At 39.0% G+C, this 13,883-nt stretch overlaps 1 protein-coding gene across 1 annotated transcript; it reads right to left on the bottom strand.

The window, feature by feature from the left end:
- Nucleotides 1-13,068: 13,068 nt before the first annotated feature.
- Nucleotides 13,069-13,539, bottom strand: LOC104878004 (lysine-rich arabinogalactan protein 19). Its single transcript, XM_010647654.1, has one exon. It carries the CDS (start codon nt 13,537-13,539, stop codon nt 13,069-13,071), a length of 471 nt encoding a protein of 156 aa, XP_010645956.1.
- Between the last annotated feature and the right edge of the window lie 344 nt (nt 13,540-13,883).

The following is a 13,883-nucleotide window of genomic DNA, read 5'->3' as shown; positions in this document are numbered from 1 at the left end:
ATTACAAGCCAATCACTCCGAGTTGAAGGAAGCATTTTGCAAAGTGTTGCGAAATCACCCTTTTGTTGCGAAGTGATTTCGCAACATTTTTGTACAGTAAGGTGTTTTCTCCTTCTGACGATACACGAACCATGCCGCGAGAAGGGAGCTGGGAACCTCAAGGTGGAAGCCAACTTCGCAGCGCTGTGAAGATAGCTTGGTGTTGCGAAATAATTTCGCAGCCCTCTTGGGTGTCTGCGAAATCTCGCAGACACCATTTTTCTCCTGCGAAATGGTTCCTGAAGCCTCCCAAAGTTTGCTACCGACATTGGGAGATATTTTCCATTAGATTTTTGTTGTCTAAATCCCAAAATACTCCTTGTAAACCACCAATTACATGATTCCTTAGTTTTTAAGTTAGTAAAAAGACTAAATATCTTTGTAACAATTAGTTTTATATTATGTTGATATATATACCTCTCGAGAGCCTGTTCTCAGAGAGGAGTTCCTTCTGTAAACATTTGGGTAAGCAAGTAAAGCCTATTTTTCTTTCTACTGCCTTACCTTCTTACTTTGTATTTTCATTTTATTTCTAAGTTATGAATTCTCTGAGGAGTTTTCCCCAGAGAATGAGTAACTAAACTTCTAATTCCTTGGAGCTAAGGTTGCCGGGGAAGGTTCCAAGTGCACGAAAGCAAAGCTTTGTGGTTTTAGCTATTAATGAAGAGGAAGTGAAATCCTTTAGTGATTTCTATGTTTTTAGTTAACTTAAAACACTTTGGAGTTACCTGGGCCAACACTTGGTAAGGCAAGTGATTTCCAACCATGGAAATGCACTAGTTTACCCCTTGCGAGCCTCTGGTAGGTGACTTCAGGGTAGGATTTTCTAGAATAGCCAACACTTGGTAAGCTTTTGGACTCCTAGGAGACATCCATTAGTTATCTCTTGCGAGCTTTTGACGGGTAATCCAAGGTTAAAGATCACCTTGAATGGTTAAGGCTTAGTGAGAGGCTTAAACCATTGCAAGTTGCATCAGTGAGAGAATTAAAGTGAAATCTAATTGAAGGAGTCTCTGTACATCACCGGTTAGAGAATTGACTATATGTTGAATCTCTAATGCGAGGAAATGAACCATCTGACCAAAGCCGTGTCTTTTGCATGAGGAACCACCCCAGTGAACCTAAATCTCCAAGGAATGCTTTTCTTCCTAAATTATTCCAAACTTCTGTTATGTTAGTTAGTTTAAGTCTCAACCTTTACCAATCAAAGTTTGTGTTTTACTTCTTAAGCTAACCATGAAATGAAACAAGACCAATTCACTTGGAATTGGTATCATTGATTGCTTGTTAGTCATTCCCAGTGAACGACCCTAGAGCCACTATACTATAGTAGCTTTTTCTTTGCTACCCTAGTGTATGGTGTTATAGGTAATAAATTTTGTTGATCACTTCCTCAATCAAGGAGCACCAGCTGGACACAAATCAGCTGAGACACCAATTGGGCACGAATCAAGGGGTACAATATGGGGCCTTATAATCAGCTGCTCAAGAGGGGGTACGATGCATGAGCGTGCACTCATCCTTGGTGGGTGCATTCTATCCCTCATGGATAGATATGCATTTGGATTACCCCCTTGACCGTGTTGAGAATTCTGATCCTCTTGTGGAGGGTCCATGATGTTTACACAGATATCCAACTCTGTGTCTTGAGGATTCTCTATCCTTACTAGTCTTCCCTCTTGGTCCCGAATCCAATAGGGCATGCACAAGTTACAACTTCCCTGAAAACAAAACAAAGACAACAAAAACAAAAGAAAACTAGAAGAAAGTTAAGGTTAGAAAGAAAATGAAAGTAAACTTAACAAAAGGAATTCTACACTTAAAAGAAATGAAATGAAGTTTGTGAAAAAGGAATTCACCAAACTTGTGATGGAAATCACAAGTAGCCTCTAAAAAGTTGTATCACTGTATTGTGGCACCATCCCCGACAACGGAGCCATTTGATTCATGCCCAATTGGGTATTTTTATCAAAAAAATTTATAAATCCTATGACCTTATACTGGCGTAGCAAAACTACTATAGTATAGCAGCTCTAGGGTCGAACTCTAGGATGGGTTTTCACTTTACCAGTGATAGACTCAAGATTAGAAATTGAGTTTGATGATTTCCTTTGTCAAAAACTTAAAGTTTAAAAGAAAATAAAATTTGTTTTGAAAGTGGTGTTTGGAACTAAACTAACATAGAACTAGATACAAATGGAAGAAAGAAAGTCTCCCGGAGCTAAAGGTTGCTAGGATCAAGTTCAGAATGCAAAGTGGGAAATTCTGGATTTTTCTCCTCGTATTGGGGACAACAACATAAAGCATGGTTGTTTCCCGAACCGGTATAGGTTTAATAATGAAGATTTAATCCATAAAAAGTCAATAGAAATGGTAGTCAAGTTCCATTAATGGCTTTAGACACTATGGGTCTTCACCTTGAGCCACTTTCCAATGGCTCATACATGATAACTAATGGTCTTATGTGGATCTAGCAATAAGTATCCACAGAGACCTAAAAGCTTATCATGTATTGGCCATTCAAAGTGATTCTAAGGGATTTAAAGCAAAACTTTAGATTTAAAAGCCATTTATGAACTCCAACTACCTGTATTTAATGCACGAGAGTTTTCCACTTTTGCATCTGAACTTTTCACCTAGCTTCCTTCACTCCAAGAAACCAAAGGTTTAGCCTCTCATCCTCTGGGAAAACATCCTCATAGGTTGTTTGGCTTCCAAGAAAAATAAAATAGAAAAGAGAAAAGGAAAGCAAAAAGATCTCTGTATTTCACTAAGTGTAAAATATACAATAGTTCGTCTCCTGGAACAAGCTTCCCAGAGAGTGTTTTTTAAGTGTTTACAAGAGAGTTTATATAGGAAGGTAATTTACCCTTCCTTGAATACTTCCTAGCTAAGGAATTACATGAGTGGCTGAATACAAGAAGAAAATGGAGATGTAGACACAAAATATAAGAAGAAAAAGAGTCGGTGCACAAAAATCCCAATTTCTCACGTTGCGTGGTGACTTGCGAAAATTTCGCAACTTAGAATCCACTTTCGCACGTTGAGATCCAAGTTCGCAAGTTGAAAAATCACTTTTGCATGTTGGGCTTCACAGCGAATGCACAGCTACCATCCACTTTAAATTTCGCACGTTGGAGTTCCAATTTCGCAAGGTGCGAAATTGTCCCTCAGCTTGATGCAGTTATCTTCTGAAGGCCATATCTTCTTTATTTCAGCTCCAAATCGTACACGGTTTGAAGCGTTGGATTCTTGACTTCCTGATCTTTCAAATGGTATATAGAATGTAAAAAATGGACTTCGTTATGTGCTCCAAAAGTGAAAAGGAAGACTGAAGTTGCTGTCCTCTGTTTTCTTCACTCTGTTTTTCCTCTCTCCATTGCTCTTTCCTTGCATACTTTGAACGACTAAGGCAAAGGAATATGAGGCTCCAAAGCTCAGTTTCTTCATGAATTTGAGCTTCCAAAAGCTTTGCCATGAACTATATACAGCTCTCCCTCATTCTTAAATTGCTTTGGTGAGCAAAAAGCTATCAAAAACACCAAAACTTAACACAATTTGATTAGAAACTATTGCAAGGGTCCCTATCTTGCCAATTGAGTTAAAAGGTAATAATTAATACTCAAGGGTGTTTAAAAGAGCTAATTACAAGCTACAAAATAGCATGTTTTAAGTAGTAATCAAGTGCCTATGCTTGAGGCCACTTCTACTGCTCCCCCTACCACTCCTGTTGTTCCACTAGTTGCACCTGCTACATCCGAGCCCTTTATCACCATTTCTGCTATAGAGTTCTGTGCCATGGTACATACCTTCCAGACACTCACCACCACACACACTGCTTTATTCCGGAAGATGGCGACGATACGTGCCCAGCAGGACCAACATACTGCTATCCTTCGTCAGATTCAGCAACATCTGGGATTTTTTCCACCACCTTAGCCTAACCTTCCTGGCCCATCAGAGCCCATACCTCTAGCCGAGGAGACTATTCCACCTGAGGAGACTACCAGAGCAGAGGTCGATGTCCCGATCCAGCGCACTCAGGAGCCTACTATAGATGCATCATCTCCACATGACCCGACCACTACTTGATCATCTTTTTATGTTTTTGTATTTACTTATTATATTAGTATATATAGTTCATTGTTTTGATGTTTTATATTTTGGGATTGGTTGTATTACCTGATCATATTTCATATTGTACTTTCTCAAAGTAATATATAAACATCATTTCTGGTTATATATGCCATTCTTCTATTTCCTCTACTCATGACTTTTTTTGTTTTTTGACTCATGTGGTTTCTCCTATACAACTCAGACTCCATTTCACTCAGGAGGTACCACTTCCTCCCTTTATTTTCAATCGCTCTTGCCACATTGAGGGCAATGTTGATCTCGGTTGGGGGGAGAGTTGAGGAAGGAAGTACTGTTAATAATGCTAGGTTAATTTAGTTACTTTTTGCTTAATTTTTAAACTTTTGTTTAATTTTAAAAGTTTTTACTTTACTCTCCATGGTTATTAAGGAAAAATTCTCAAAATGAAATGGGAGAAATTGAGTTCTTACATTTTTATTTGAATATTAGAGTTTGTATTATGCTTATTGAGGTTGATGAATTATTGAAACTCCTATTGAATTCAGCCTTATTTCTTCCACTTTAATCTTACCACACACTGTGCACATTAGGTTCCGGTTATAAGATGAAAAACTATCTCACCCCTTGAACTTAGGGAATTTTCGACTTGGTACCTTTGACCTCATTTTAATAGTGTCGGGACACCTTATAAAAGGCTAATGAGCCTTGGAAAAAAAAAAAGAACAAAGTGTTACGCTTGCCTTGAAACCCGAGCAAGGTTCGAGGGGTATATGGTGAAAACCTTTAAAACCCGGTGCCCTAAGCCTTTATTAGTTGGGAGTCACCGACCTCAATGCTTGTTACAAGGGTGAATGGGTGGAGTTTAACATATTGTAGGTGCTTGAGTATTGAATTTCAATTTCAAAAGTCTAGGGTAAAATCTGAAGAGTTAGTGGTCGAAAGATCCTTAAAGCTTGATGCCCTAAACCTTGATTGGATGGGAGTCATCGATGGATCCCCGTTACATGCACACTTTAGAAAACAATACCTTTAGCAATGCCCTCCTACAATGAAAAAAAATTGTGAAATAAAAGAGGTGCGTTCTTAGCCTATTGGAGTTTGGTCAGTTTCCTAAGGTGTGAGAAAGAACTAAGTTGGGGGGAGAGATTAGTTCATCATACTAGATTCGAAAACTAATAAGCTTAACACTAAGATTTTTGTAGAAGAGTAAGGATTAAACATTTGGGACTGGAAATTCTTTTGAAGCTTAAATTTGTATAATGCCTACTCTTTATGAATTGTGATTAGGCAAGATATTTGATAACTCTTGTTAAAGGTTGAGTTTTATCTCTTTAATGTCCCATGAGAGAGTATGATCTACATCATGCCACTTGAAAATATGTTGGAGTGATCAACATGATTTTGTAAATTATGTTACTGTTTATTTTTCTTTTTCTCTCCCTCATTGTTAAGGGACTAGCAATATGTCGGTTGGGGGAAGTGATTACTACTCAAAAAGTACTCTTTTAAACACTTTTGAGTAGTAGTTAACACATTTTAACTCAATTGGCACATTAAGAACCCCTGCAAGTGTTTCTAATTAGTTTTTGGCAAGCTTTGGTATTTTTTATAGCTTTTTTATCATTAGAACAAGCCAAGAATGAGGGAGAATTTTGTGTAGTCCATGGCAAAGCAAGTTGAAGCTCAAATAAATAAAAAATCCAAGCTTTGGAGAGCTTCGTAGCCTTTGCCAAACCAATCAAGTATGCAAGGAAGAGAATCAGAGAAGAAATCTAACATCCAGCGATTTCGCATAGCATGTGAAATGTCAAGAGGAGAACAAGTTGCAGAACGGAGGGCAAGATTGAGAAAAATGAATTTCGCATCCTGTGCGAAATTTCGCACACCTTGCGAAACCAAATGCTGAAGAACTAAGCCAAATATGAATTCCGCACACCATGCGAAATCATCCTGTGTAATTTCTAGATATTTGTGCACCGACTCCGTTAGATTTTGATCTTCAGATATTGTGTAATTTTCTATTTTCTCCTTGTAATAAGCTAAAGATATTTTTAGATATTTAGAATATCTAAAGGGGGTTAGAAATATCTCTCTATATATGTCTTAGAAAAGATCTTTTGTAATATCTCGGAAGAAATTCCAGAGAACACTTGTAAATTCTGGTAGTAAGAAATACATAGAGCTTTTGCTCTGCCTTTCCTTCTCATTTTGTTTTCATTTTCTTTCTAGCCAAACAACCTCTGATGATGTTTTCTCGGAGGATGAGTGGCTAGGTTTTACATTTCTTGGACTGAAGGAAGCTAGGTAAGGGATCCGGATGCAAAGGTGGGAGTTTTCCTTGCTTTAAATGAGGAGAGTTGTTACCCATTAATGGTTTTTATTTCAAGGTTTAACTTAAAATCACTTGGGCCAATATTTGGTAAGCTTTTCGGGCTCCATGGATGCTTATTGCTTGATTCATGGATGTCTATTAGTTATCATTTACAAGCCTCTGGAAGGTGGTTTAAAGGTAGGATTACCTAGAATGGCCAATACTTGGTAAGCTTTTCGGGCTCCATGGATGCTTATTGCTTGATCCATGGATGTCTATTAGTTATCATTTATGAGCCTTTGGAAGATGATTCACAGTGGGAGGTCTTTAGTGTTTAAAACCATTAATGGAAAGCAACTACAATTTTTCATGAACCAGTTTGGATCAAATCTTAGTTGCTAAATACACACCGGTTCGGGAGATAACCATTCTTTATGTTATTACACCCAATGCAAGGAAAAGATTCAAAATCTCCCCCTTTGCCTAAGGAACTTGATTGATTACTACTCAAAAAGTGTTATTTGATAGCTTCTAATTAACTCTTTTAAACACTTTTGAGTAGTAGTTATTACCTTTTACCTCAATTAACATATTAAGGACCTTTGCAATCATTTCTAATCAAATTGTGTAAGTTTTGGTGTTTTGTTAGTAATTTGATCACCAAAGCAATCCAAGATTGAGGAGAGTTCTTTGGAATCCATGGCAAAGCAATGGGAAACCTAGTAACATGAAGAACCAAAGCTTTGAAGCTTTATAGTCCTTTTCCATAAGCAAATCATGAATGTAAGGAGGGAAAGCAAAGAGAGAAATCTAACATGAAGCATTCAAGAGGATAGCAACTGTCAGCCACTTTTGGAAGACTTTATGGAGCTCAATTTATAAAGATTATATATTGTTTCGAAGCTCGAGAAGTCAGCAATCCAATGCTTCAAACAGTGCACGATTCGGAGTTGAAATGAAGGAGTTAGAGCCATTAGAAGCCGATCACACCAAGCTGAAGGCCAATTTCGCGGACTGCGAAATCACAAGAGGATGGCTGCGAAATGGTGTCCTTCAGGTTGCGAAATTTTGTAGCCATCTTGCACGCCTGCGAAATTCTCTTGAGTGCTTCCCGATATTTGCGACTGACATTTTTAGATTTTTTTGCTTTAGATATTTGATGTCTATATCCCCATTCTCTCCTTGTAATCCACCTATCATAGGATTCCTTAGTTATTAAGCAAGAACAAAGGGTAAATAGCCTTACATATATTGTTTGTAATTTCCATTTATAGGGAGATGTCGGGGAGCTTGTTCTCAAACACAACTTGTGTATAGTTTTGAAAGGAAGTAAAATACAGAGCTTTGCTCTACCTTACCTACTCGTTTTGATTGTATTTATATTTTTCTTACTAGCCAAACAAGCTCTGAGGATGTTTCCTCAAAGAATGAGTTGATAGGCTTTTAGTTCCTTGGAGCTAAGGTAGCCGGGTAAGGCCCCGAATGCAAGAATTGGTAGTTTTATTGTTTCAGCTGTTAATGAAGAGAAAGTGTGACCCATTAATGATTTCTATGTTTTTAGTTAACTTAAAACACCTTCAATTCACCTGGGCCAACACTTGGTAAGGCAAGTGATCTCCGTCCATGGAGATGCACTAGTTTATCTCTTGCGAGCCTTTGGGAGGTGACTTAAAGGTAGGATTTTCTAGAATTGCCAACACTTGGTAAGATTTTGGACTTTAAGGAGTCATCCATTAGGTATCTCTTGTGAGCTTGAGAAGGGAAGTCCAAGGTTAATGATCACCTTGAATGGAAAATGCTAGGTGAGAAGCACGAGCCATTGCAAGTTGCATCAGTGAGAGAAAATTAGTGCTGAAATCCATTAAAGGGAAGCATTTGTACAACACGGGTTAGAGAATTAACTATATGTTAATTCTCTAATGCGAGGAAAAGATTCAAGTGACCAGAGCTCTGTTTTTGCATGAGGAGCCTCCCCTGTGAACCTAAAACTCCAAGGAATGCTTTTCTTCATAAGTAATTTCCATTACTTTCTTTTTAGTTAGCTCAAACAAATCATTTTTTAACCAAAGTTTATGTTTTCTTCTTAAGCTAACCTTGAAATGAAAAAGCACCAATTTAACTTTGAAATGGTATTAGTTGTAAGTTGAAAACCCTTCCCAGTGAACGATCCTAGAGCCACTATGCTATATTAGCTAAAGCTATTGATTCATGCCCAGTTGAGTATTTTAATAAAAAATATTTATAAATCCTATGACCTTATATTGGCGTAGTAAAGCTACTATAGTATAGCAGCTCTAGGGTCGAACTCAGGGATGGGTTTTCACTCTATTAGTGATAGCCTCAAGATTAGAAATTGAGTCTGATGATTTCCTTTATCATAAACTTAAAGTTTAAAAGAAAATAAAATTTGTTTTGAAAGTGGTGTTTGGAACTAAACTAATATAGAACTAGGTAGAAATGAAAGAAAGAAAGTCTCTCGGAGCTAGAGGTTGCTAGGATCAAGTTCAGGATGCAAAGTTGGAAACTCCGGATTTTTCTTCTCGCATTGGGGACAACAACATAAAGGATGGTTGTTTCCCGAATCGGTATAGGTTTAACAATGAAGATTTAATCCATAAAAAGTCAATAGAAGTGGAATTCAAGTTCCATTAATGGCTTTAGACACTAAGGGTCTTCACCTTGAGCCACTTTCCAATGGCTCGTACATGATAACTAATGGTTTGGTGTGGATCTAGCAATAAGTATCCACAGAGACCTAAAGCTTACCATGTATTGGCCATTCAAAGTAATTCTAAGGGATTTAAAGCAAAACTTTAGATTTAAAAGCCATTTATGAACTCCCACTAACTGTATTTAATGCACGAGAGTTTTCCACCTTTTCATCTGGACTTTTCACCTAGCTTCCTTCACTCCAAGAAACCAAAAGTTTAGCCTCTCATCCTCTAGGAAAACATCCTCAGAGGTTGTTTGGCTTCCAAGAAAAAGAAAATAGTAGAGAGAAAAAGAAAGCAAAAGAGATCCCTGTATTTCACTAAGTATCAAATATACATAAGTTGGTCTCCTGGGAAAAGCTCCCTGAGAGAGTGTTTTTTTTTTTTTAGTGTTTACAAGAGAGTTTATATAGGAAGGTAATTTACCCTTCCTTGGATACTTCCTAGCTAAGGAATTGCATGAGTGGCTGAATACAAGGAGAAAATGGAAATTTAGACACAAAAATATCTGAAGAAAAAGAGTCGGCACAAATATCCCAGTTTCGCACGTTGCATGGTGACTTGCGAAAATTTCGCAAGTTGATTTCGCAACTTAGAATCCACTTTCGCACATTGAAATCAAAGTTCACAAGTTGCAAAATCAAATTCGAATGCTAGGCTTCACCGCGACTACACAGCTGCCATCCACTTTAAATTTCGCACGTTGAAGTTCCAATTTCGCAAGGTGCGAAATTGTCTCTCAGCTTGATGCAGTTGCCTTCCGAAGGCCATATCTTTCTCATTTCAGCTCCAAATAGTACACGGTTTGAAGAGTTGGATTCTTGACTTCCTTAGCTTTGAAATGGTATATAGCATGTAGAAAATGGACTTCGGGAAGTGCTCCAAAAGTGTGAAGGAAGACTATAGCTGCTGTCCTCTGTTTTCCTTACTCTATTTTCCTCTCTCCATTGCTTTTTCCTTGCATACTTTGAACGACTAAGGCAAAGGAATATGAGGCTCCAAAGCTTGGTTTCTTCATGAATTTGAACTTCCAAAAGCTTTGCCATGAACTATATACAGCTCTCCCTCATTCTTAAATTGCTTTGGTGAGCAAAAAGCTATCAAAAACACCAAAACTTAACACAATTTGATTAGAAACGATTGCAAGGGTCCTTAACATGCCAATTGGGTTAAATGGTAATAATTACTACTCAAGGGTGTTTAAAAGAGCTAATTACAAGCTACAAAATAGCATGTTTTGAGTAGTAATCACTGCCCCCAACCGACATATTGCTAGTCCCTTAGCAATGAAGGAGAGAAAAAATTAAAAAATTAAAAATAAAAGTAATAAATTTACAAAATCATGTTGATCACTCCAAAAAATGTTTAAGTGGCATGACTGAACAAACTCTCACATGGAACATGAAAGAAATAAACCTTAAACTTCAATAGGAGCTATCAAATAATTTGCCTAGTCACAATTCATAAAGAGTAGGCATTATGTAAATTTAAGCTTCAAAATAATTTCCACTCCCAAAGGTCCAATCCTTACTCTTCCACAAAAATCTATGTGTTATTTATTAGTTTCCAGATATAGTATGTCAAACTAATCTCTCCCCTCAACCTAGTTCTTTTCAAAGCTTAGCAAACTAATCAACCTCCAATAGGCTAAGAACGCACCTCTTTTCTTTCACAATTTTTTTTCTTGTAGGAGTGCAAAGCTTAAAGGCATTCTTTTCTAAATTTTCCATGTAACGGGGTCCATCGATGACTCCCAACCAATCAAGGTTTAGGGCATCAAGCTTTAAGGATTTTTCAACCACTAACTCCTCGGATTTCACCCCGAACTTTTGAGAATGAATTTTTAATACCCAAGCACATACAATATGCTAAACTCCACCTATTCACCCATGTAACGAGCATTGAGGTCAGTGACTCCCAACCATTGAAGGCTTAGGGCACCAGGTTTTAAAGATTTTCACCATATACCCCTCAGACCTTGCTCGGGTTTCAAGGCAAGTAAAACATTTTTCTTTCTTTTTCCAAAGGCTCATTGGCCTTTTATAAGGTGTCTCAACACTATTAAAATGAGGTCAAATGTACCAAGTCTAAATTTTCCTAACTCAAGGGGGAAAATAGTTTTTCATCTTATAAACTGAACCTAGTGTGCACGGTGTGTGATAAGCTTAAAGTGGAAGAAATAAGGTTGAAATCAATAGGAGTTCAATAATTCATCAACTTTAATAAACATAATACAAACTCTAAGTTTCAAGTAAAAAGACAAAAATTTAATTTCTCCCATTTCATTTTGAAATCTTTTCCTTAATAGCCATGGAGAGTATATAAAAAACTTTAAAAAAATTTAAAAATTAAGCAAAAAACAACTAAATTACCAAAATAACTTAGTATTAATAACAAAACTTCCTTCCTCAACTCTCCCCCCAACCGAGTTGAACATTGTCCTCAATGTTCCAAGAGTGATAAAAAAAAATAAAGGGAGGAAGTGGTACTTCCTGAGTGATACAGAGTCTATTTCGTATAGGAGAAACCACATGTTTCAAAGATTAAAGAGTAATGAGAAAAGGGAATATAATCAAAAATGATATATATATATATATATATGTATTACTTGGAAAAGAAATACAATATGCATGATGTTCAAGTAATACATCCAATCCCAGTATATAATACATAAAAAAGATGGGATTCACAAGTCTAATATGAAAAGTAAGTAAAAAAAAAAACATAAAGAGATCAGATAGTAGTGGGATCATGTGATGGCTCTGCTCTGATCTCCTCATCTGATATGGGCTGCTCAGCTGGTATGGTCCTCTCATCTGGTACCGGAGGCTCAGATGGTCCAGACCTATCATGCCCAGGAAGTGTCTGCATACTCAGATGCTGTTGGATCTGATGAAGGATCGTGGTATGCTGGGTTTGAGTAGCAATGATCTGATCCTGGTGCGCACGAATAGTGGTCATCTGCTGGATAAGAGAATCCTCAACCGTGCTGAATGTCTGCAATGAGTGCACTAAGCCTCTGAATTCCGTAAGAGAAACGGTGACAGTGGGCTCAGATGAAGGAGGAGGTGCTGAGGTAGCTGGCACGACTGGTGGAGCTGGCTGAGTGATAGGAGAAACAGGAAGTGTAGCCTCAGGCATGTGCACTAAGGTGTGTGCTGCAGGGGCAGGAGGTGTAGTGTCAGTGAGAATCTCATTCTGCTAGGCCTGAGGTAGCTGCTCATCTTGGGGTAGCTCTGGAGGTGGGGGCACATCTGGGGCTCCCTGAGGTGCAAAGTAGGCTGCCAAGTGATGCCATTTGTCGAGAGAGAAGTCCTCTCGGCAATGGCGGCGCCTCTCAAGGCGGGGCTCTCCAGGATAGCCCAGGTGCTCTAAAATTTGGCAAAGGAGCCTCAGAAATAATAATGGAATGACATCTACCCTCTGAAGCTTCTTCTGGTGGACTTTCTCTTCAAAGTGAAGAAGAGAAGTCATAATCAAATGATGAGGGCCGAAGTAATATCCCTCAGAAATCCTAAATAACGCCTCAAGTATAACTCCTCTCCTCTGAACTTTATGTTGAAGTGGGAAGATGTTGGCACGTAGGAGCACATCAATAAGGAGCATCCCAGATGGAAGCTCTTTCCTAGTCAACACTAAGGCTGTGGAAGTCACCCTGGACAAGATACGAACCATGTCCCTCTGAGAGAATGAGGACCACTCCCTGAAATCTGCCTGAGTCACAGGCTCATAAGGTATACGGAGGGCCTCAGCAATGTAGCGAGCTCCAATAGCACCCTGACGTCCATCTATAGTAAAATAGATGAGAGTAGGATTCCGGACGCCTTGAGTAGTCATAGACTGATAAAAGTCTAGAACTACTCTGGGATAATAGAACTGCCTAGGAGTGAGAAGATGCTCCATGTGATACCTCTATAGCAAACGGAATGAATCCTTGAGCTCTGGCTGTTGTCTGAGAGCCTTGATGTCGAACCAGGTCTTTGAGTAGAATGATCGATCTCTGCAATCCAGGTTGCCCTCTATAGGCGGCCCTACGATCATAGGCTGCCTGATGATGGTCTCGAGAGGAACCCCCACAGGGATCTGAGAGTCCTCAATAGGCGGCTCTGCCTGAGGTGTCTGGGATGGCTCTCCAGGATCCGAGAACTTGGCTCTCTTCGCAGGTGGTCGAGAAGCAGGCCTCTTGGCTTTGGCGGCGGGCGACACAGGGTCAGTGGGTGGCCTCCTGGTGGGATGCCGGCACTGAGAAGGCGTTTCACCCTCAGATGGGGGAACGGTGGAGTCCTGAGCGGGTGGCGAAGTGGCGCCTCCGATGGCGGACTGTGCTGGTCGAGGCATCGGCGAGGATGGGGATGCGGAAAGACCTCCCCTAGTCTTTTCCATGGCCGAAATGCTTGGAAGTGGCCTGATCTGATTGCAGAGAGGTGGAGATGGCGCGCGGGGCTTGCGTCTCTTTGGCTTATCCACTTCAAAGGTTTAAATAGCAATGGGGGCTTGGGGTGGTTTGATGTTTAAAAATGCCCATGGCAACCGAAAAGTCGTTTTTGGACGTTAGGCAAAGTCCCGGGGGTAAAAAATGAGTTTAAAAGTCAGTTCAGAGTTTTCGCAGCTTAAAATTTCATCGTGTGAAATTTTCGCACCTTGTATTTTACCGTGCGAAATTTTCGCACCTTGTATTTTACCGTGTGAAATTTTCGCACCTTGAACTGAGAATTTCGCACCTTAAA

Source organism: Vitis vinifera, chromosome 6 (assembly GCF_030704535.1).
Source record: "Vitis vinifera cultivar Pinot Noir 40024 chromosome 6, ASM3070453v1".
NCBI lineage: Eukaryota > Viridiplantae > Streptophyta > Magnoliopsida > Vitales > Vitaceae > Vitis > Vitis vinifera.
This window is presented reverse-complemented; position numbering and strand designations above follow the sequence as displayed.

Coding starts and splice junctions, on each gene's coding strand:
- LOC104878004 (XM_010647654.1), bottom strand. CDS start 13,539: ATGGAAAAGACTAGGGGAGGTCTTTCCGCATCCCCATCCTCGCCGATG.